Raw genomic sequence first — 25,002 nt, forward strand, 5'->3', positions numbered from 1 at the left:
TCAGGGCAGAACAATATTCAAAAGAGCAGGCAAAGGAGAACTGGCTTGCACTGTCTTCTTTCTTTCTTGTCTTTTTGTGACAGGTTCTGTTAAGCCATCACTCCTTTGGACAAGAAAAAGAAGGGGAAAAACCTCCTTGTCCACAGCCTCCTCATGCAACTCTCTCACACTGCAAACCAAGATGCTATCGTCCATTCTAGAAGGGCTACTGGCAAGCTTCTGAAGGAGCTGACGTTGCCACACGCCGAGAAAACCTTCAGTCCACACCCAAATAATAAGGCTTCTCACCCATCGATTGTATCCGATATGTTCTCCTCTTCCACCGCTGGTTCACTGATCACATCCAAATCTCCCCGGATGCCACACTGTTTCAAGTCCCATTCACCTGCTTTGTTGGGAGAGAAGTTGTGCCTCATTATTATACATTTACAGTGGTGCCTCGCTTTACGATTGCCCCACATTACGACGAAACCACATTACGACAACGTTTTTGCAATTGCTTTTGAGATCGCAAAACAATGGTATGAATAGGCTTTTTTCGCTTTGCGATGATCGGTTCCTTGCTTCGGGAACCGATTCTTTGCAAAATGACAATTTTCCTACAGCTGGTCGGTGGTTTCAAAATGGCCACTGGGTAAATAAAATGGCTCCACAGCTTAGAATAATTAGTATCGATTTGATTTAATTTCACCAGAATTAAATATCATCTCCAAGCTAATTTATGAAACGGTTATTTTATCTTTATATACATGCACTGTAATATTCTTTTATCCCACATTTTCTTCTACACCCTGGCATGTATTTCTTTTCCCAAATTATGTCCCCATAATGTGTTCAGAAAATCTTCTTGGTCCTCTGCTTCTATTAACATCTTATAACGTTTATTTATCATCCCTTGCATTCTTATTTTCATATATATTTTCCTTCTATAATACAATTTCTTCAAATCTCATTAAAACCATACATTTATCACTTCTTTTTATCTAATGTTTAACCCATTGCACTAGCTGAATAATGAGCTTCCCTAATTGTTCACTTGCCAAATCCCCACGGATTCAATGGGCCTACGCTTGATGTGATGCACTACTAGATTTCAGCAATAAGATCCTTCACCATACCTGAAGAGGCCAGGCTAGTTTAAGAGGTCCAAGGAGATACTGATGAGACTGCTACAGCTGCTTACTAGCATCTTTCACCTAAGACAGCTGCCTCGCTCTGCCTGATCAATACTTTGCTGTAAGGACGGATGTGGTGAAGCGCATCACTTACCTTTGGGCCTCTTCTTCCGGCGGATCGATGCCCGGACAATGTCTGAGCCAAAGTGACTGTGGTAATGCCTTTTGGAACGGATTTCACAAAACCAGTCTCCGGACAAGATTTTCAGCCAGTTTGGATCCGAGACAGACTGACGCAATTTTCTTGAGATGGAAGAGACAGAGAGAAGCAGCAAATAATTTAGTATATGCTGCCTAACAGCAGAAACTCAAGTTGTGATCCTACAAACACTATCAGGAACATATATTTCCTCAGGTTTTGGTTAGGGTTGCCAGATGTCAGGCAAAAGGAGGACATGTCCTGCTTTTTAGCCTAATGTCCTCCGTCAGGCAGGCAAAGATAAAAATCTTTAAAATGTCAGGCTTTCGTATATTTTATGTTATAATTTTGGATGAGAGGGGGAGAGGTGGAAGGGCCCCCTTCCACCTGGCTTCCCCCCCCCACCTGCCCACCCACTCGTGGTATTTTGGAGGGAAAAGCCTCCATTGAATTTATTTTTATTTTTTAACATGACTGTTGCTTGGTCGGTTCACTAAGAGACATTTATTGGCAGCTATTGTAATAAAATTGTATTGATTTTGGGTTTAATCTGGAACGATTCAAATGAAACATTCAATATGTCCTCCTTTGTCCTCCTTTTTGTCTTTCTTTGTCCTCGTTTTAGTACCCGTGTATCTGGCAACCCTAGTCTTGGTAGACTTCAACTTCCCTAGACATCATAACCAAAAGTCAGAGACAATGGAATTTGTAATCTAACTTCTGAAGGTCTACATTGCTCCCATCCATGCTATTTGCCAGTAATACTGTATTTGCCGGTGTATAAGGCGACTGGGTGTATAAGACCGCCCCCCAACATTCCCACTCAGAATGTAGAGTTTGTTACATACTTGCTGTATAAGACTACCCCCTCTTCCGCATGCGTGATTCTGCTTTGGCTGCATCATGAGGAGAGTTCCTTTTGCCCCTTTTGGTTCCTTTTCAGAGGCGGCAGCCATTTTGGAGAGGCGGCAGCCATGTGGTCCCATCTCAAAATGGCTGCCGCCTCTCTGCTGTTCCAACAATCAGGTGTTCGGCGCTAGAGTCAGGCTGTTCCCAGGCTAGGAGCAGGGCTCTACTGGGTCTTACTACCATGTAAGTGACTTCGCTGGGAGAGAGGGAGGGTTTTCTAGATATGCACCCGGTGTACAAGATGACCCCCCCACTTGGAGGCATGTTTTTCAGGGCCAAAAAGTCATCTTGTACGCGGGCAAATATGGTAAGCTGAATTCTCCCAGTAACATATTCAAATTGTTCCCTGTAATGACAAAACAGCACTGTCCACACCCAAGGGAAAGCTATCAACAGGCCTGAGGCACTCCAAAGAATAGCAGAAGCACAAAATATTCTTTAAAGAGAAAAGCCATACTTGGAAGCTGAAAGCAGCCCACTGAGAGCTGGGTACATTTAGAGGCCATTGATCATCTGTTGACTACTGCAGATGTGGATAGAATCGACAGCCAGAGAGAGGGGGGGTCTAGGCATGACTGGCATTCTGAAGACTCCAATCCATACTGCAGTTCTTTGTTGTAGTTTCTACCAGGGTGGTTTTGATTTAAATCACTAGTCAGTAAGACTCAATTTAAATCATGATTTTTAAATGTAAAGACTCATTCTTGCCGGTAGTGATAATCTTTAATATTTGCAACCAGAAGAAGATTACATATTTAGAATAATAACCTGTTAGATAACAAATATGTTAACTCATATTTGGAGAATACTATTTTAGTTAAATAAAACAATTTAAGTGGCTCTCAAAATCTGAATGACTGATTAACCTAAAATCTCTTCTGATATAGCTGTTTTACTAATCTAACAGGTTATATTTCTAAAAATTAAATCATCTGGTCACAGATATTATCTGGTTGCATTATATAGCACACATTACATTTGCTTAAACATCAATGTGTTCATTGTTTATACACAGATTTGCAAAACAACCATGGGATTAAGGTCTTTTCCTGAAGTTTGTTCATTTTATACCATTTTTACAGAGAAAAACTGTATGTTATCTCAGCTTGGATAACTTGGATTAATTGCATTAGTTTACAAATGTATATATAAATATTTCATAAATATACTCATGCTACACAACTAAGTTCTATTTCGTGCTGAATACCGTATTTGCTGGTGCATAAGACGACTGGGCGTATAAGACGACCCCCCCAACATTTCCACTCAAAATATGGAGTTTGTTATATACTCGCCGTATAAGACTACCCCGTTCTGCACACCTTCCACACACCAAATAAAAGGTGCTATTCATTGTCACCATTGTACGGCTGCAGCACAACCGCAGTGCCTCTGGCCCGCCCCTGCATCTCCCTGTGACTGGCACTAGTCCACAAATGCGCATGTCTGAGCTCTGCGTAGACAAGGGGCGGGCCGGAGCACTGCTACTTCCCGCCGAGCAGAACGGGCTGGTCACATCGAAAAGGCTGACACCCCTATCTCGCTGCTGATGCTTGCCGCGGCCGCGCTGGATACTGCACGATACTGGACAGTATGTAGAATGAGGTGGGCAGGCACCGGGAGGCTACTATGGGCACCGGGTGAGCATCAGAAGGCCACTATGGGCAGCTATGTCTATCCCAACTGAAGTGCACCCAGCGTATAAGACGACCCCCCCCACTTGGAGGCATGTTTTTCAGGGGGGAAAAGTAGTCTTATACGCCAGCAAATACAGTAACTTTTGAACCACAATATATCTTAAACAGAAAAATATCTTTAGATAGATTTTTCCTCCAAAAGCATTTCATTAAAATAAATTTGATTTAAATTTTAAAAATCCAATTTATTTATTTATTTAAATCATTGATTTTAATCCACCCTGGTTCCTGCTTAGAATACGGTTGTACCTCTGAGGAACTTCATTATTTGCACTGCTCCAGTTCATGATATTGTTAACAGATTTCAGAATAAAACTGTCAACTAGAGGTTGTAGGAGATGGGGGTGGGGAGCTGTATTTGAAAACTAGCTTGTCCAGTTTTTTTTCTTTTGCTTTTGGACCTGTTGCCAAAAAAACTGGAGTGAAGGAAAAGAGACTCGGCCAGTTATTTTCACCTCCATGGCCTATTATTTTGGCTGCACACCTGTCACATATAGATTTCGTGCCAAGCTCCATTAAGTTGAGTTTTTTGGCCTGCAATTCCCCAAATCCCACAGACCACATGGCAACTGACCACAATGTCTGAGAAATTCTGAGAGTTGCAATCTAAAAAAGTAATGTTGCCAGGCTCTTCCCCATAAGGGTGGTAAATTCCTCCTTATGTCAAGGGCTGGTTCCATGATGCTTTACAGAGGTGGAGGTGCAAAAGGATACTCCCAGACGTATGTGAGGAACATCTGAAATCCTGCGTTTGAGGCAGGGAGGTGCTTAAGCGTCTGGATCCGTTTCAGTCTCAGTTCAGGCCAAGATTTGGTAGCAAAGCTGCTTTGCTTGCCCTGACCAGGTAAGAGGCTTGAACCTGCTGCTGCTGATCCCCCACACACACACCTCTTAGCAGCTTTTGGTACCATTGATCATGGGATCTCTTTGAATTGGCTCTAAGACCTTCCAAGGCAGAAGCAGATATCCATGTTCTAAATAAACACTTAAATACCCTTGATTTCCACTCTTAGATCAACCCATCAAAAATTAAGAAAGAACCAAAGGACATCCATGAATGCCTATCTCTATATCTCAATATTTCATGGCATGCCTTCATTTTGCTGCATAAGCAGAAGGAATTCTCCAAGCCAAAGTTTCTCCCTGCCATCATCACCACCATTATCCCAATTCTAGGACAACTGGTTAGCTGCTCCACTAGAGAACAAGAGTGTAAAACAATTTCCCAGAATCCTCAGACTCCGTAAGAAGAAGCCATGGGTAGAGCTTTTTTGCATCCAAAGTTCCCAGGTTCAATCCTTGATACCTCCAGGCCAGAGTAAGAAATGCTTTAAATCACTGGGTTAGACAGACCTATGATCTGAAATGGAAGAATCTGCAGATAACATTCCTCAGATCTCCTCCCTGCATTCCAAGAGTACTGAAAATATCAACTCCATTATCTTCATATATATTCAGTGAGAAATTGTCAGATAGCAGTGGATTGTGGTTCAGATTGGTAGTAATCATTCTTCTTGTTTTTTCCAACCACTTAATCCTTTTAACTGGCTTTACAGATCTAATTAAAAGGTTCATATGGTGGGAAAAAACTAGAAACACCACTGTGAGTCTAAGAAAGGCAATACTGGTCTAGAAAGGCAAACCATCTTGACTTGGTGTGAGGCACCTATCTATGTTTTGTCCCAGGGTGGGCAAAAGGTCCATAAGGATATCGTTAGATCTCTAGGCGATAACAACAGATCCATAAGGTTTCCTGATTTACAACTGCCTAACAAAAGCAATAAATCAAAAGTTTTGTTCCTCTTAAATTACATTGCTGAAAAAGAATGTGTTTTGAACCAGTACTGGATATTTGTGTGAAATAATTTAGAAGCTTCTTTCTGGTTTAGATCAGAGCTTCCTGGCCTAAGCATATCCTTAGAGATGTCCTATTTCTCTTAGGCATTATGTTCGCCTGCCCAAGCCACTATCATGCAACTGGTTCCAGCAGGTGGATCTTAGTTCTAGTTGGATATAAACACTTTAGGAGACTTGCAGAGCAGTGGCTAAACTGCATTACAGCAGTCAAAACTCTGCTCACAACCAGGGTTCAATCCCAGGTAGCCGGCTTGAGGTTCACTCAGCCTTCCAGCCTTCTGAGGTCAGTAAACTGAGTACCCAGCTTGCTGTGGGGGCAATGTACAGCCAGGCTAATTGAACTGTAAACCACCCAGAGAGTCTTTTAAGTTCTACAGACTGGTATATAAGCAGCACACCTTTGTTTGCTTTTGCTTTTTATACTAAGTCAGACTATTAGTTCATCTACTGCGGTATTTTTAACACTGACTCATTCTCTGGCGTTTGATACATAATTCTTTTCCAGCCCTACCTGGAGATAATGAGGATTGAACCTGTGACTTTTGGTAGGTACTGCATGTGTGGTTTTTTTTGGGGGGGGGGAATAGGCCATGCAAGCCTGAAGTCAGCCCAATCCCTGCCTCAGGCCATATTTTGGAGGACCCCCACCACCTCTCACACCTGATCCGTCCCTCCTCTGACATCCGGAGCTGTGAATCCCTCTGCAGAACAGCAGCGATTGCATTCTGCTCTTCCTCTGTCAGAAAGCTGAGATCAAGCAAGGCATCCATGCTGATGTCCTGATCCATGGAAGTACTTGGCGGGAGGTTTTCTTAAAGCCAGTTTGTTTAAAGGCCTCTTCTTAAAGCAGATTCTCTTAAGGGCCTCTCAAGTTTGAGCTGTTAGTACATCATCCTTCCGCATGGCCAGGGCTACAGACCAATATCAAGGTTCTGTTGATTGCCATAGGTATGAGAAATGGTTATCCAGGGGGAAGCATTCAGATCCAGGTGATTCTCCACAGGCAGATATTTTCCATCTTGATCACTTCCCAAAAGACAAGGCGGCAGCTCACTGGAAGGGAGAAGACAAAGTAGAAGAAAGAAACCATTTTAATACCATTTGTATCTTCTCAAACACCACAAGTTCTAATATCTTTTAAAAAGGCAGTTTAACACTCATGGAGTCTCCACAGAAAGTGCAGTCTATCCATGCATCATTGAGAACCCCATCAAAGATTTATAGACCTCTGTCCACAGAGTTATGATTCTCAGGGGGAAAAGCAAACTTTAAAGTTGTTTTGTATACAGAGACTGACCAGATTTTGTGAATGAAAAAGATAAAGTGTTTTGAAAGTATTTTTAAGGTACCAACTGTGCCTCAGTTTTAAGCATTACTTGGAAGAATAACCTTTTGGACTGCATCTCCCATAATCCCCCAGCCAGCGCAACCACTAGTCATGCTGGCTGCAAGATTCTACGTGCAGTAATTAAAAAATAATAATTTTTCCATGCTCAAAGAGGTTTGCTCACATTCTTTACAGTGTCTGGCAGCTTTCAATGCTGACCCATGCCTTTAACTTTAATTTTACTGAATGCATTATAATATTTGATGATGCTCCAAATCAGCACCAGACAGCTGGGTGTGGGAGAGATAATTTTCATTTGTTATAGTGTCCCCAATATATCATTTGTGTGAGAAGTGCCAGCTCCCAGATCAAACCATCAGTTGCTGACTGAAGTACAGCAGTTGCCATGACTCGTAAATTCATATATAACAGGATGCACTAGAAAGCTCTTCACCTCTTCAAACTCGCCTTCTTCTCTCCCTTTCTCCTGCTTCTGCTTCTCTCCCCCCCCCTTTGTGTATTTCCAGCTCTCTGCTCCTCAAGGCCAAGGATTTGTCTATTTTTCTCTGTGTAACTCTTTACTTATGGAGGAGATGACTCACCAAATCCCCATTGATTCAGTGGGCTTACTCTACTGTGAGATGCTACACTAAACAACAGGATTTTGGCCACTGTATTTATGCTGGCAAAAGTAACAAACAGGATTCTGATCATTATAGAATTTACCGCTTTGATACATTGGATCCAAACAGTTCTGAGATCAATGCATCCCCATCATGATGATGTCCTCATTTCAAGTGCAAAATTAAAGTTATCGAGTCAGCATACCACAGGACTATACAGGAAGTGATTTTTTAAAACTCAGTATGCTAGCATTCAACAAGTAGGTTACCTAACTGCTACTAATATTAAGTGATTTCATACAACATAATTTTCAAAGGATCAAAGTAAAAACAAATGGGGATGGTCTACTTAAGTTCAAGTGAACAACAGAAAAATTCACCTGAGCAGTCAGAATACATGACATATTTTTTAAAAAGCAAGAGTATCAGCGAAAAGAGAGAGCAAATGAGAGAGAGAGAAAGAATGTGGAGATAGAACTCTACACACAAAGGTGAGCCACAGCAAATCATTTAATTAATTTAATTAATGTACCACCAAAGAAAAAACAGAAAGCCAATGAAGAAACCCAGCGCATTCTGTGCCCATTCAGTCCCAAAAGGAAGTTTTGAAAGTGGCATAGGGGCACATCACTGACAAATCTCCTTGAAGGAAGAATCACATTCCCGTCCACAAAATCTGTATGCAGTATCTAGAGATGAATTTTTTAAAAAAGAAAATACCATAATTCAAATAGAAACCTATTATGTTTCATAGCGAGTGGAGTAACTGAGGAAGATGGTGACCAAGTGGCATTTGCAGCATTCCAAGCTGTCCCTAAGCTAGATCACGTCTTCAGTACATCCTACGAATCTTTATGTTGTGTATTTTAAAGCCTGAGAGAGCCAGATGTTTAGAAATGTATTTTAGAGCCCCAGAAACCAAAGACCTAGCTTTTTTTAAAAAAAAATGATCAGGATGTGGGTTTTATATTTGTCATCTTTAGTTCTCACTGTGTGACTTGTTATTCTGCAGGATACCTCAACTTACAACTTTCTCGGTGCACTTCCTGCATCGGATGAAGCAGCCCTTGAGCAACAATGCCTATATCACAATAAACCAACACAAGCATTCTTCCTAGATAAATAATAAATATTTGAATGTTTCCCCCCAAACCCCCTCAAATGTATGCTTCTATTCAGTAAATCCTAATGAGTTCAAAGGAGCTTGCTCCCAGGAGAGGTGGCGTGGGATTCTTAACATGAACTTTAATTGCAATTAGCCATAGGAGCTTTTACAATAAAACAGCTGTATTTAGCAAAAATAGAAACTCTGATATGGCAAAGTTTAAAAAAATTAAGATTTAAACAAGATTCAATAAATCATTCTAATTAATTTTCACACAAAGGACCCTCAATGAGGGTTAAAAGGGGATAAAACATTTTTTTAAAAGAAAGTAAGTTGTTAAAATTCCAAATTGTTAGCCCAAAATAAAACGATAATCCAACAAAGATATGAAGAAAGTGGAGGAAGACAATATTATAATGCTTGAAGTCAGGCCCTGCCTTGCCTTTTTATCAGGAGGACGGCTATCCTAGGTTGACTTGAAGTTTCCTATGGCACAATTGTCATTCACACAAAATTTTCAATAACATATGAGTAGTAACAAAATTAACTGGCATCCAAAAATGCTGATCACTAAAACATTGTACTCTTTACTAGGATATGAATGTCTTCAAAACATTCCCTCTCACCCACCATGTGTGCCAACAAAAAAAAAAAAGTGGACGTCTACACTGGAAACCCATTTGGACATATCACCAGATGCAGTGTGGTTTATGCAGTTATACCTGAAGCTGATTAAGTGAAAACAACCCCCAGTCTGATTTCACCCACTTCCTCAGTTGGGGTGGAAGCATCCCATATGCCTAGAGATTTAAATTAATTTAAGATCCAAATTCAAGCTCTCCAGTAGCAATGTATGGAAGTAAGAGCTGGACCATAAAGAAAGCTGACCGCCAAAGAATTGATGCTTTTGAATTGTGGTGCTGGAGGAGGCTCTTGAGAGTCCCCTGGACTGCAAGGAGAACAAATCTATCCATTCTAAAGGAAATCAACCCTGAGTGCTCACGGGAAGGATAGATCCTGAAGCTGAGGCTCCAGCACTTTTGCCATCTCATGAGAAGAGAAGACTCCCTGGAAAAGCCCCTGATGTTGGGAGAGTTTGAAGGCAAGAGGAGAAGGGGACGACAGAAGATGAGATGGTTGGACAGTGTCATTGAAGCTACAAAAAGGATTTGACCCAACTCTGGAAGACAGTAGAAGATAGGAGGGCCTGGTGTGCTCTGGTCCATGGAGTCATGAAGAGTCAGACACGACTAAACGACTAAGCAACAACAACAAAGAAGTTACAAATTGCAACTCCCATCACTCCTCACTAGCATGGAGATGATGGGTGTTGTAGAATGACACTACTGCTCATCCATGCCCAAAATGCAGGACATCTCATACGCTGCTCTTTCATTTTCATCCTAGCTTCACCCAAGGCTCTAAGATACGTTTCCGTTTTATCACACACCTATGTCCTGGAGAATGTTTAATGGGCTTCCCCGCCTCCCACTTTATTATAGCATCCCAAGGCTTAGCCAGGCTGAAGTCTACAGTGGGATACACACCTTAAACAAACAAGGCCTCTCCTTCCTCAAAGATTCTGTCAAACAATACACATTCTTTTGCCATGGAAGTATGAACTGTTGTGGAATGGGACGAGATGCTATAGATCTTGCACTGACTATGGGGTGGTCAAAAAGACCTTTGAGCCCCCTTCCAACTCTGATCTAAGCTATGCAATATAAAGACAGGAATGACCCCACTCACTGCTTCATTATGGAGGGAGGCATGGAATATTTATTTCGTTAACTATACTTTCAAAAGCAACAAATCATATGAGAACTATGGCTGATTGGGTGCTTGAAGTGCCAGCATGGTTTATTGGTTAACACAGAGGTGGGCAACATGAGGCCCACTCGCTGCTTTTGGACTGCAGCTCCTATCATCCCTCACCATTCAGTATACGTACTGGCTACAGCTGATGGGAGCCATAGTCTGAAAACAAGCAATGAAAGTTATGTTCCTCACCCCACATTACAGCTTTGGAAAAATGCACCTTCAGATCTCCACTGGGTGATCTTTGGTCTGTGCTTAACTCTCAACCTAACCCACCTCACGGGGATATTGTATAAATCAAGGAAAAGAGGAAGGATGGAATAGTAATAAAAAGAAAAAATAACAGATCAACCGATGAACTGAGAAGTTCCTGATTAAAATCTAATCTCAGGCAGAAATTCAGTAAATAGCGCTTATAAAGTTTACTGGATGGTCAAAAGGACCACAAAGATAATACACACTGAACAAAAGTGAGAGAAAATCTTTCACTTGTCTAATGTATCTATCAAGGCCACACATCAATGCCAGGAGGGGCTGAAGCCAGTAATGATTCAAGCTACTGTTACAAATTGGCATTTTCTTGAAATCATGGAGGATGAGTGAAGTTGCAGATGACTGGAGGAAGATTCATATCCCTACATTCAAAAAGAGCAACAAAAAAAAAAAAAAGAGGAATCTGGGAACTACAGACCAGTCAGACTGACATTAATCCCAGAGAAAACTCTGGAGTAGATTATAAAGCAGTCACTCTGTAAACCCATTGAAAGCAGCAATAACTATAAGTCAACTTAAATTTGTCAATAAGAAATCCGGGCAGACTAATCTCATTTTTTTGACCAGGTAACCTCCCTGGTAGATGGTAGGAATGCTGTGGATATAATATATCTTGATTTCATCAAAGCTTTTGGCATAATACCCCACGGCATTCTGATCAGAAAGACAACCAATTGTGGGCTGGATAGAACAACTATCAGCTGGAATCACATTTGATTACAGAATTGTACTCCAAGAGTGTTTATCAATGGTTCCATCTTATACTAGAGGAGGTAACAAGTGGTTTACCACAGGACTCAGTTCTGGGCCCCATTGCTCTTCAATATTTTTATTAATGACTTGGATAAGGAAGTGCGGGGAATGTTTCTCAGATTTGTGGATGACACAAAATTTGGTGGAACAACTGAGAAAATTCAAAGAGATCTTTATAGGCTTCAGCACTGGGCTGAAAATAACGGAATAAAACTTAACAGTTATAAATGCCAAGTTCTAGAAAAATGAAAGCAAATGCACAGTTATTTAATGGGCAATGCTTGGGTCAGCAATGCTACATGCACAAAGGACCTTGGAATTGTTGTGGATCATAAGCCAACAGTGTGTTGCAGCTGCAAAAAAGGCAAATGCTATTTTAGGTGGCATTAACAGAAATATAGTCTCCAAATCACGTGAAATACTAATTCCTCTCTATTAGACACTGGTTAGGCTTCATCTTGTGTATACTGTCCAGTTATGGACACCACACTTTAAGAAAGTTGCTGAGAAACAAGAACATGTTCAGAGGAGGGCAACAAAGATTATTAGGGAACTGGAAAGAAAGTGGTGAATGCTCCAGTATGGGAGGTGGTCAAGAGAAAGATACATGGCCAAACATCAGATACTGGGATTACTGCACTGAGCAAGAGGTTGGACTCTGTGGCCTTGTAGGCCTCTTCCAACACCATTATTATACAATTACTCCATGATTCGATTATTCCTTTCACTATTTCTACCATCACCTTCCCCCCTCTCTCTGACAGCCCTCTTTCTCTCTGCCCCCCCATCCCATGACCCCCCAGTTGCCAAGAAGAGGAAACAGAACATGGGAAGTTACTTTTTAAAAGCAACTGGTTCCCTCCACTCACTCCCATGTTAGAAAATAATCCATTTTTCTTACTTATTACTTGTTACGTATTGCAGAGATTGTGTGGATGTGGGTTGTCCACTTCTCCGTATGATGGGTCTGAGGACTATAGACTGAGGTAAAGAACTGTTTGATTATGAGGTGGTTTGTAAGGACATTATCATCCCACTGATCAAAGAAAAAACAGACTTGAGTTTTTTGATATTCATTCATTCATTCATTCACTCATTCATTGCACTTATACCCCGCCTATCTGGTCAAACAACCACTCGTTTGTGATACAGACTTCAATATCACTTATCAAATAGCCAGATTTTGTATGGTGATATTCAGGCCTTAGAAATTCCATGGTACCTAGATACTAGATTTTGAATTGTGTTTTAAATGGCAATTTTTTTACAAACTACCTGAAATTTTGAACTGTTATGGTAGCTAGATACTAGATTTTAAATGGTCTTTTAATGTCAAATAAGGTATTTGGAATTTTGGAAACTGTAAATGTCTATGTTTTTTTACCTGTGTGATTGGTCTAAGGACCATAACAATAGACTATACACTGTACTATAGTGATTACTCATTACTGCACTGCTCTAATCAATTCTGGAGGGACCACAGAACTGATAAGAGAATGACCTACAACTTGAAAAAAATGTACCAAACCATTTCAAATGCTTTAAAATTCCCTTTATTTATTTATTTATTTATTTATTTGTTTGTTTGTTTATTTATTTATTTATTTATTTATTTATTCATTCATTCATTCATTCATTCATTCATTTATTCATTTTTTTATTTTATTTTATTTTATTTATATGCCGCCCACACTACCCAGAGGTCTCTAACCTTTAAAAGGAACTTTTGAAAGCAAATAAAGAAAACTCTACTTGTTCATTAATAAAATCACTTTAGTCTTACTCAGTATGTACCTTTCAAAATGCAACTTACACTTTCATTACCCCCCCCCCAAAATAATGAATTACATGCAACTCTTACTTCTAACTCATTAATTCCAAACTTATTCTTCCTTCCTTCCTTCCCAGTCTGAACTGATGGCTAGCATAGGAGTTCTGAAATTAACAACCACTTGAAATTAGGCCAGAGTCCACATGATCCTTATCCCCACTATATACTATTTAGGATGAGCATTCAACGTTCCAGATCACTACCTCGTTCCCTCTGTTTCTACCATTCAAGCTCTGACTGCACTTCATTTCTAGCCAAAACAGCAGTGCCCGTGCACAAGAAGCAGGTCCAAGATTTCTAAACTAATAAAAATTTTTATGGGGGAGGCCATCCAGGTAACATCCCAGTGAAGACAGAGCATATTTGGTTACTACAGGCTGTTGACTAATTATTTGGGCAAGTGATGGAGAAAACCAGGTTATGGAGGAGGAGAGGAATGGAGTAACTGTAACCCCAGAGAAACATTCCACACTTCGTTATATTGTTACAGGTCCCTTATGTGCAAAACCATGTGGCAATGCAATCCTTCCTGTCTGAGGCAACATTATTCTTCAGAACCTCCCTTCCTGTATGTACTTACACATCCTCACACAAATTCTGTCTGCATTTTATCTTAGTATCTACATGCAGTTTTTCTTGATATTATCCCCAAGCAAGGGAGTTTGCCAAAACTTACAAGAATCCCAGAATTCTGAGTACTTCACTGAGTCTATAAAATGCTGCTGATGTATTTCTTTGTTTGGATCCTGATACTGTATACTGCTTGATTTAATTTATTTTTTTTTTCATTCATTAAGGTTCTCTTTTGCCTTGATATTTTAAAAAGCCATGCTTTGAAGTAACAGGTTACAAGCAATCTCTTAACTATAACTACAGTAGTTACTTTTGGATGCAACAAGCATGGAAATTGGTCATATTTCAAATGCATTAGTGCTCACAAAGTTACTTGTTTGGTGTAACCAGTAATGTTCTGTCAAAAGTTACTCTTTAAGGGCATTTAAAGGTTATTTTAGAGTCCTTATGACACAATTTTTCCTGCCATTTTCTTATCAATCTTCAAGAGTGGTAAGGTGAAATGTTTCATTTCATCTTCTCACCTACCAGTTTCCTGTATTTTCAAAGTGTAAGGTCACAACTGACCACAAAGAGGACCGAGAAAGTATTTTTCCTGCATTTGAAAAAGATATGCTTAGAAATTAATTTTAATAATGAAATACTTCAATCACATGTTTTAAAGAATTAACATCTAAACTGTGGAGAAAGATTTTTTTAAAAATGCCTACCCATCTACTGAGTAGGGGGGATGAAAAAGTGTTTCAGGCTGCAAAATACTTTGGGCCATCCACAACCATTTGCTTCTTACACGTGGCAGCCAAACTAAGCTGGCTTTATATGCAAGAAGCAAATGATCGGGAATTGCCTCATAATTGTTTCTTACTAAATCTAAGCAAGAAGCAACCAAACTTTACCCGGAGGTTACCTCTTTTTTTTTTCCTAGTCAACCCTGTCCCTAAAGCCAGCAAGGGAGATAACTTTCTTCCTGCAGTTTGCATTGGGAAAGACACACAGGGTTGAGTAAATAAAAGGAGGAAGGCTGCAGAACAGGCAACCAAAAATATCATTACCTCCAGGATGAAGCAACAGGCTTGCTTAACACAAAAGGATCCACGAGGGAGCCAGACTTAACCCATTAGTTAATCCATTTTCCTGAACTTCTGCAAAGGCAGTCTCATCAGATGAAGTAAAACAAGCCACAAGCACCTCTGGTCATCCAGATGTTTTGGACTTTAGCACCAAGGAACTTCAGCCATCATGGTTTGCTTAGCTAAGTATCTATTTATTATCTTGTCCTTCAAAGGTGCTCAAGGCAACATTCAAGGTTCTCTGCAACCAGTTTATCTTCACAACCACCTTGAGAGAGGCTAAAGAGGTGGCCATCCACAAGGTAATTTATTCACTAGGCTTCATAGTTCGAGCAGATGTTTGAACCCAGTTTTCTTCCAAACCCACCCAACATTCAAACCATGCTCGCTATCATTCTCATGTGAAACAAAGTACAGTGGGGTCTCTACTTAAGAACGTCCCTACTTAAGAACAATCCAACTTAAGAACAGCTCCATTTGCTAAATTTTGCTTCTACTTGAGAACAAAAATCCAAGATAAGAACGGGAAAAAAAACCTTTCCTGCTCTTTTTTTAACCTTAGGTCATCTTAGGTTAAAAAAAAATTCTCCCCCTAGTGGTAGAGTACGTATTAACCAGCTTTGCATTAGTTCCTATGGGAACTAATGCTTCAATGTACGAACGCGCCTCTACATAACAAAAAAACATCCAGAACGGATTAATTGGTTTTCAGTCCATTCCTATGGGAAATTTTGCTTCAACTTAAGAACATTTCAACTTAAGAACACCATTCCAAAACGGATTAAGTTCTTAAGTAGAGGTTCCACTGTACCCGCTCTCTTGCTTATGACTCTCAAAAATTGCTGCCTGTGAGGATCACTTCCTGTTGCCTAACGGCAGGGACAGTTCTGACTGAGAGCCAAATCCCCAGGTATGCAAACAATCCATCCATGTGGACACTTCACTTGTCTGTGTTGAGCTTTATTCATATTTCTGTATCTCCTACAATTTTCCTCCCAAATGTCCAACGTAATTTCCAAAAGCTTTTATATAAAAGGAAATTGTATAAAGGGTTTAAAGGGACGTGGTGGCACTGCGGGTTAAACCGCAGAAGCCTCTGTGCTGCAAGGTCAGAAGACCTGCAGTCGTAAGATCGAATCCACACGACGGAGTGAGCCCCCGTCGCTTGTCCCAGCTCCCGCCAACCTAGCGGTGTGAAAACATGCAAATGCGAGTAGATAAATAGGTACCATCTCGGTGGGAAGGTAAACAGCGTTCCGTGTCTAGTCACACTGGCCACGTGACCATGGAAATTGTCTTCGGACAAACGCTGGCTCCATGGCTTGGAAACGGGGATGAGCACTGCCCCCTAGAGTCAGACATGACTGGATAAATTGTCAAGGGGAACCCTTACCTTTACCTATGAAGGGTTATGCAAATGAGAGCAATCATACATGCCTAATTGCAGAGTCTAGAAAGTTTCCTCTTTTTTTTACTATAACTCCCACAATTCCCCAACTATCCTATTTCCCCTCAGTCTTCTTTTCTTACGGCTAAACACACCCTGTTCTTTCAGTCTTTCCTCATAGGGCTTGGTTTCCAGTTCTTGAATCATCCTTGTTGCCCTCATCTGAACTGGTCCCAGTCTGCTGATATTCTTTGTAAAAGTGTGGTGTCCAGAAGTGGGCACAGTACTTAAGAGGAGGCCTAACTTCTGCTGAATGAAAGAGAACCAATAAGTGGCAAGGAGATGTAACAGCGCTAAGAGCCAGCAGGAAATCACTCACAGCTCTGTATCAGGCCAGAGGAGGAATGAATACAGTTCTTAGATCCCAGTCAGAAATCCAGTCCACATTTTGCCCTATCCTGTTAGGAAAAAGAATCCACCTCTGAACCTGTGCCAAGCCAGCAAAGCCAAACCCAGCCTCCCATTTGGAGCACTTACTCACCTGGGAGAAATGGAAGAAAACAGAAGGAATTCCACAGACCGCAAACTTGCCACCAAGAAAAACAGGGGTAGGCCTGCCCAGTTTGCTGAAGTTCTATTGCCTTCACAAGAAGCCTTCACAACAAGAAGGAATGTAGCAGGCAGCAAGTCTCAACCTGTCGTCTACATGCATCTCTGATGTTTTTATTTGGCACGTACGTACTGAGTGTGGGTACATGTGCTTATACACAGGAGTGTAGAAGAACCAGTAAAACACCACTATCTTTTGAACAGCAGGACTTGTGGCATCATCTAACACATATGCACAACCTTCTATTTTATCTCTTAACTTTGCTGAAATGCTTCGCGTAGGTAGTGGTCAGTGAAGATGGAAAATTCCCAACAACAATGAACGTTGAACTGGAAGTAAACATGCCATGAACTGTGAGCTGGAAAACTAAACATCCCTGTAGAGAGTGAAAGTGTTCTGCCCTTAACAAGTGTGTTGGGTGCATCAGAACAACAACCATCTGGCCTTCTTTGTGGTTGATTACTGTCTTTTTATCCATGCCTGGATCTAGGTTCTGTGAGGCCTGAACAAGAGAACTGCAGTGGACTGCCGTTGCACATATAGACAAACATCCTTAGAAGACAGCTCTTCCCAACATAGCCACAAGTTCCTCATCTCTGGGCTAAAGCAAGACTGTATGCAAAGTGCAAACACAATGGCAGAATATAAAGCAAGCATATTGCCATTTTTGTTTAGACAGTCAAAAAGGAGTAGCCAAAAAAAGAGGGTAATACCAGAAAGACAAAGTAGATATGTAACAAAAAGAACCAAACCTGGTCTATAGATTTCTGACATCCAGTTTAGTTTTCTGTGACCCTCATTTCCTCTTCTAAAACTCACGCACCCACTCCTGACTGAGAATCCTTGCTTCATCCCATCAGAGAGAATGAGGACTCCCTGACTTTAAATGAGCGTAAGAAGCAGCATGACTTCCCACATGCCTTGCTGGGGAGTAGATGCATAGAGGTTTCCCAAAGGCACCAGGTTGGCTTGAGCAGAACGGTGGGCCAGCTAGGCCCTTGGTCAGATCTGGCAAGGCCTGTCAGAAAGCAAATAAAGAAAACACAGGAGTTCTACTGAAGCCCACGTCCTGTTTACACATAACCAGGATCTTTACATGCAAAACACACAAACGCTCCTGCCGAGCAAAGAACCAATGAAATAATTGAGGTCTCCGTGCACTCCTTTCAGATTGAGGTTCCTCTTCTCGTCCTCACTGGAAACACCAAAATGTGTCATGGCCACTACTGTGGGTGGGATGGAAGGGAAACCAAGCTGCTATACGGAGCATGTAAGAGAAAAGCAAACAACAAAAAGCAGCCAGATGACAAAGTAAGCAAAACACTTTCAAATGCTCTTATGACACAAAGAAAGTGCTTTTCTAAACACTTACAGACTCCATCTGTTGGACATACAGACACACCCTCATCTATACAAACAGGGAACACCCTCAGCTACTCATACCATGCAACCCAATTGAGGTTGTTTAGAAAGAAAAAAAGCAGAGCTTCCACCTTTTATCAGGACATTCTATAGATTAATCAGCTAATGTCTTTAAAGTTGATTAATGGGTGCGAGTGAAAAGAAGACTGGAAATTAAAGGATGCTTCTGTTCTATGAGGCTATGTAAGTACTGCAGTAAACAGGGAATGATGAAAGAAAATTAAAACAAGACATTCCTGTTTCTGTCTGTATAAATTGCTTGGTTAAGATGTAAACAATCACATACTGTATCCTTCTGAATTCCAGCTAATAATTTTCAGGATCTAAAATTACAATGTGGGATGAAAATCAGATTGATAATTCTTTATCATTCTGCACCCATAGACCACAGCTGGACAAACTGCTCCCCTTCGGATGTTTTTGGACTGGAATTCCCAGGATCCCTCGTCATTGACCATCGTGGCTGAGAGTTGATTGGAACGGCAGCACAACAGCATCTAGATGTCCACAGTGGTATGCCACTGCCTCTGGGGCAATGAAGACACTGAGAGCCATTTTTTTAACACCACACAGTAACTAAGAGTATATCTGCATATTTTTTAAGTGAGCAAGCAGATTCTCCTAAACGAAGCAGACTTTAAGAAAGTCTGTTTGAAAAGCAGCACCTTCTCACAAAAAAGCCCCCACACCCAAGCTTGCTTTATTGCAGTTTTTAAAAATGCAATTCTTATGCAAAGACTCCCCGCTCTCCTACACAAGACAATCCATTCCATTTGAAAATCAAAGATTTTCTGCCAGCACGACTAACCAGGAAAAGGAACAGGACTGTTGAACCAGATATAAGAGAAGATTATTGTGCTTTTAAACATTTTTCTGTGCAGAACGGAGATTTTGAAAAACTTCAGGTAGTATATTTGAGAATTAGTTTCATTGGGTGTTTTTTTAAATATATACATTCAGTTACAAAGCACAACTAAGAAAAACAGAAAGTTAAAGAAAGTGCGTTTATTTCTTCCTGCCTCTTTTGGCATGAAAGCGGGGCAGCCACTAAAACACCCTTTTCAACAGCAGCACAGAGTCGCTTTACATATCCGTAACAGTCTTCCCATACTAGAGTTGCCAACCTGTTCTGCCCCTGTGCTTTAAGCAGCTCTGTGAAGGCAGAAATTCAACAGGAAAGGAACATCCTGGAACAAAGGCAACAGTCCTCTAAATGCCTCACTAGGTGAAGAAAAGCAGCTGATCCAAAGCACAGGAATGGTGTCAAAACATCACAGGTGTGGGCAGCCTAAGCAATGCAGATCCAACCCCCTCTGTTCTTTGATCTGGAGTCTTCCTTGGCCCCCAAACCTTTTTCTTGCTTTCCTTCCAGAGATATTCTTTCACAGGCCTTTCTAATCTGGAGGAATTTGGTTGGGCCAAGTCTGGAAGGTCTTCGCACCTTTTCTACCTCACCTGGGCGCTCCATGCAGAGAGAGGTGACGAAAAGGAGGCTCCCCTATAAGGTCAATGGCACGCAAAGCCGAGAGCTTTGGGGCAGCCCTCCTGGTCGCATTCGGCAACAACCAGGTATCATCCCCCCAAAAAAGTGCTCTGGGACCTGCCCTGGCCTAAGGCAAGTCTCCCACCGACCCCCGCCTCTGCCCACCTGAGACAGGTGAGCAAGTGGGGAAAACTGGGAGAGGTAGGCAAACAGAACAATGGCTGGACTTGGGTTGGGGGGGGGGAAGAGGAGTCGTTGTTGAACACCTGTTGATGTTTCCAAACTGAGGATTCAAACTCGCAGAATCCTCAGTTTGGAAACATCGACAGGTGTTCTGTTTGCCTACCTCTCCCAGTTTTCCCCACTTGCTCACCAGCCTCAGGTAGGCAGAGGCGGCAGAAATATATATATATTTTCCACGCTTCAGAGAACGGCCATATATTGCGGCTGTCCGTCAACCGGACTGCGTCCAAATGCCCTCACTCGCGTGCGCGCGTACCCACAAACAAACAAACACGCGCGCACTCTTTCTTTAAGGCCGACTCCAAACAGGCACTATCCGCCACGCCACAGGCTCTCTTGCAGAAAGAGAGAGAGAGAGAAATGAACTCCAAAAGCCAAAATACGGCGGCGCGACCCTGCACTGCTTGGCAGCCTCTCCCACCACCACACACACACACACACTTTCCCAGCTTTCTCCCATATGCTCTCTTTCCAAAAGAAAAGAAAGCAATAAGCACCCCAAAAACTTCCTGCCGCCAGCAGAGTAAAAGGAGGAGGAAGCCCTCTTACCTGAGCCCAGGTGGCTTCCTTTGGCGCGCTCTCTCCTGCAAGACCGAGCAGGAGGGAAGCTGTGGCCGCCACCCTGAGGCGGCAGGAGAATCCGGAACCTCCTCGCCTCTCGTCCAGGAGAGAGAGGGAGGGAGAGACGCCGGCTCTTGGGAGGCCGCCTCTCCCGCCTCCGCCTCCCACGGCGGCGGGTCTCGCCTTTTCTCAAAGGGCGCCGAGAGCTCCGGAGGAAACGCGCGCCTCTCGCCTCCATGAGGCAGCGACTCGAGCCTGAGAGGGGCGGCGGAGTGTGTGTGTGGGGGGTGTCCTTTCCTTTCGGAGGGTGGCCTGGGGCTGAGGCAGTCTGCGGGCCAAACCTCGGCCGGGTGGCCCCCTGGGCAAGAGGCGGCAGGGCTCCTCGACCTCGAGGCACTTTGTGAAAGAAGGGGGAGGCCCTGCGCGCTGGACAAGCCGGGGCTGCTGAAAAGGGTCCTTGAAGATGCGCGAGAGGGAGGTGGGGATGGGGGGATGGTTCCTGGCCCTTGACCTTCATGTGGCCACCCTGTTAAAAACAATAACTGACCAGAGACTGGCAGCCTCAAATTAACCTTAAAGCAAAATAAGCACGTGCTTAGGGCATCAGCAAGGGAAGGGGGCACCCCAGAAGTTTTTTTTTTTCAGTGCTGGATATACCAAAAGGTGTCCAACTCTAGGGCGCAGTGCTCATCGCCGTCTCCAAGCCATAGAGCCAGCGTTTTGTCCGTAGACAGTTTCCGCGGTCACGTGGCCAGCGTAACTAGACACGGAATGCTGTTACCTTCCCACCGAGGTGGTACCTATTTATCTACTCACATTTGCATGCTTTTAACTGCTAGGTTGGCAGGAGCTAGGACAAGCAACGGGAGCTCACTCCACCACGTGGGTTCGCTCTTCAGTAACAGCCCAAAAGGGGTTTTAAGCTATTGTTTGAGCTTTTCAGTTTACAGCTTCTGACAAAATCTGTTTACATTCATCAAAGCGGGCAAGCACAAGATCTGACTGGAAGCTGGTAATTTGATTGGGAATACATATGATTTTGCATACAATACATGGTTCATTTTTGCTACATGCTATACCAGGGTTCTTCAAACAAGGGCCGCGGGCCGGATCCGACCTGCCTTGCCTTTTTATCTGGCCTGGCAAACGCAGCAGGCTCAGGTTCATTCCCGTTAGCCCATACGTGTGTCTGTGCGTGCATACGTGCGTGTTCCTTTGGCCCCTGAACATTTGTAAAACATATGATGTGGCCCTCATGCTGAAAAGTTTGGAGACCCCTGTGCTATACCATTACATTTCTATATTTTCATGCATATAATGTGTGCCGTGGGACCTGCTGTATGTTATATTTGTAGGGGGCACCATGATCTTTTCAGTGCTTAGGACCTCTAAAGACTTTAATATCCAGCCCAAGAGGCTGGGCAGAGTTGACGGACATTCCCTGCACCCTCACCCTTTCATCCATAAAAGAGTTCTACTGTACTGTATTCTCAAAGAGAATGTATTCTCAAAGAGGCTGAGGGCAAAACATTTGTTTATTAAATTCTCAGATTTTATTCTCGTTACCTAACCCAACATTTCCTTCAGTGGTCTCGATGTGACATAGATTGCATTCTTCTCCTCATCTCCACTGCTTCACAACAATTCTATGAGGTAGGCGAGCCTGAGATAGGGACTGGCCTGAGGTCACCCAGTGAGTTGCCTGTGTGGGAATGCATGAAAAAAAAAGAATACATTTCAAGCAGTTTATCTTCTCTTGAAAATCACATCTTCCAAATTTTCTTTTCCACACAACACTCTGAGGTGCCCCCACAGATATGCAAATGGGAGGCATGAAGGCCTGATCCAAACAGGAACTCAGTCTCGGTGAGGTTCCTACGCTTTCCATGTTGGTGGGACAGAAGTCAAATTGGGATGTATGCAAGATGGCTGTAAGAGTAGGGTCTCTTGTGAGAATCAAACCAGACCATGGAATAGATCTGAAGTAAAATCCCATTTCACATGTGACTCCACATTCCATGGCTGCATCTAATCTGGAATCAAAGGACTGTGTCAGTCCAGAACGAGGAAGCCTGTGGCCCTCCAGGTGTTAATAGGCTGTTGCTCTATCAGCCCCAATAACCTGACGAATGAGTTGTTACTTTTAGTTGTTACTTTTAAGAACCAACTAAAAACATGGATGTATAGGCAGGCCTTCCCTTCCAGTTAATTCCTGTCCTCTTTCCTTTTTTTTCTCTTTATTTGATTTTTATTTTTCCCATTTTATAGAATCATTTAATTAATTAATTGTTATAAATTTTTTAAGAACTTGTTATCCTTATGTTGTAAGCCGCCTAGAGTGGTGGAAATGACTAGATAGGCGGGGTATAAATACAATAAATAAATAAATAAAAATAAAAACAATGTCTCAAACAACGTACTTTCTAATTTTCCACACCGCTGGGCAGGGCTCTGCCTCTCTCACACGTGACTTCACCCCTGCAATTCCACCACCCCCCACCTGTGTGCAGGGTTCCGTCGCAACCAGAACCAAAGGAGTTAAACACAATCGCTGTGTGGAGGAGGAAGAAAGCTGTGTGGAAGAAGGTGGAGTCATGCGCACCCGCGTGTGTGCCAAACTTAGAGGGAATCTTGGTCAAGATGATGACAAGCTTTTGAGCCCTGCTTCAAATTACTGTACGATATAACTGTTAAAGCAGTCCAACAAACTAGAAATTTTAAAAACACAAGCATTCCAAATGCTGATGTTGTGACTTTTGTGCAGATTTCTTTAGTACGACCAGGGCTCTAATTAGGACAGGGCAACTGGGGCATCAAAATGTAAAGGGTATTGTAATCTAGTGAGTGTTAGGAAAAATAAACAGCAATGTCTCCTGGCCCTATTCACCTACCTGCTTCCCCTTCCCTTCCCTACACAGGTCTCCCTATAACACGTTGGTCAGGCTGAGAGAAAATGACTGGCCAAAGGTCACTTCACTTCATGATGCAGTGGGAATGAGAACTAGGACTTAACGATGATTCTGATCCCATACCACACTGTGTTGCAAAACAGACCAAAAAATGTTGGCAACATTTTTATGTCTCCTTTATCTACCACTAGAGGTCAGCCTTCATCAGCCCAGGTGATCGTTTTAGCCCAGGTAAATCCAGAAAGGAGGTTTCTCTGTGTGTTTCTTTTCTAAACTCAAAGAATCCAAAACGCAGCAGCATTTGGCCACCTCAGGATCACCTACAGTTTTAAGCACGAAAGTGGAAAAGTGTTTAGTAAAGGAGGTAGAACGCCAGAAATGGACCCATAGCCAGCCAAGTGAGAATGTGCTGCCTTTGTGACTGAGAACACTGACTTTTACAATGTGTTTTTTAAAGCATTTTTCCTAAGTGCCCAATGTATAGAATTTTCTGTTAACCCATAAAATAATAATAACTACATGCCTTCAAGTCAATTCTGACTTATGGCAACCCTTTCTAGAGTTTTCTAGGTATGCAGTATTCAGAAATGGTATTCTGTTTCCTCCTTCTGGAGTATTTCAGAGCTGTGTAGCTCGCCTAAGGTTAAACAAGCCAACTCTACTCCTGGAAGACACGGCAGAGAATCAAACTCCCAGCCATGCCTAACCCATTGAACTATTCAGCCACCTAGTTGTGACATTCCTTACAATTGCTTATGTCTGGTAAGTTAATTATTGTTATTATTTCTTCTTCTCCCTCACCCTCACATTGCAGAAGCTGAAATATTGGGGTATATCTTAGCCATTAACCTGGCCAGATTCTAGCTTAGCTCAAAGCACCTGCTCTCACCCTTGAATTACATCAGCTCCCTACAGTATGTCAAGGCCAACCTCTGCTGAGAAGTCACAGAATCATAGAATTACAGAGCTGGAAGGAATCTTAAGGGTCACCAAGTCCAATGCATGCCAAACATCTGTTTCTGACAGGCAGTCATCGAAAGCTCTGTTTGAGGAAGCCCATTCCATTGTCAAAGACCTCTTAGTGTCAAGAAGTTCTTCCGATATTTAGATAAAATCTCTTTTCTCACACATTCAATCCATTACTTTAGGTCCTACTTTCTAGAGCTACAGAAAACAAGTTTGCTCTGCCTTCTACGTCACAGCCCTTTAGATATTTGAAGATGGCTATCATATTGCC

The 25,002-nt window shown here is 42.3% G+C and overlaps 1 protein-coding gene across 2 annotated transcripts in view; it reads right to left on the bottom strand.

The window, feature by feature from the left end:
• The window catches only part of SYTL1 (synaptotagmin like 1), a 42,335-nt gene extending 21,365 nt beyond the window's left edge, over positions 1 to 20,970 (bottom strand). The window contains exons 1-4 of one of the 2 annotated variants that reach the window (XM_020810692.3): positions 20,845 to 20,970; positions 6,438 to 6,830; positions 1,270 to 1,418; positions 289 to 388 (exon numbers count right to left, since the gene is read on the bottom strand). In XM_020810692.3, coding sequence (XP_020666351.3) covers positions 289 to 388; positions 1,270 to 1,418; positions 6,438 to 6,565 — 377 coding nt within the window. In that variant the 5' untranslated portion in view covers positions 6,566 to 6,830; positions 20,845 to 20,970. Of the gene's footprint in view, positions 1 to 288; positions 389 to 1,269; positions 1,419 to 6,437; positions 6,831 to 20,844 lie in introns of those variants that run through there. The other variant, XM_078379994.1, reaches the window with a different exon arrangement.
• Between the last annotated feature and the right edge of the window lie 4,032 nt (positions 20,971 to 25,002).

This window comes from Pogona vitticeps, chromosome 9, assembly GCF_051106095.1.
Source record: "Pogona vitticeps strain Pit_001003342236 chromosome 9, PviZW2.1, whole genome shotgun sequence".
NCBI classification, from domain to species: domain Eukaryota; kingdom Metazoa; phylum Chordata; class Lepidosauria; order Squamata; family Agamidae; genus Pogona; species Pogona vitticeps.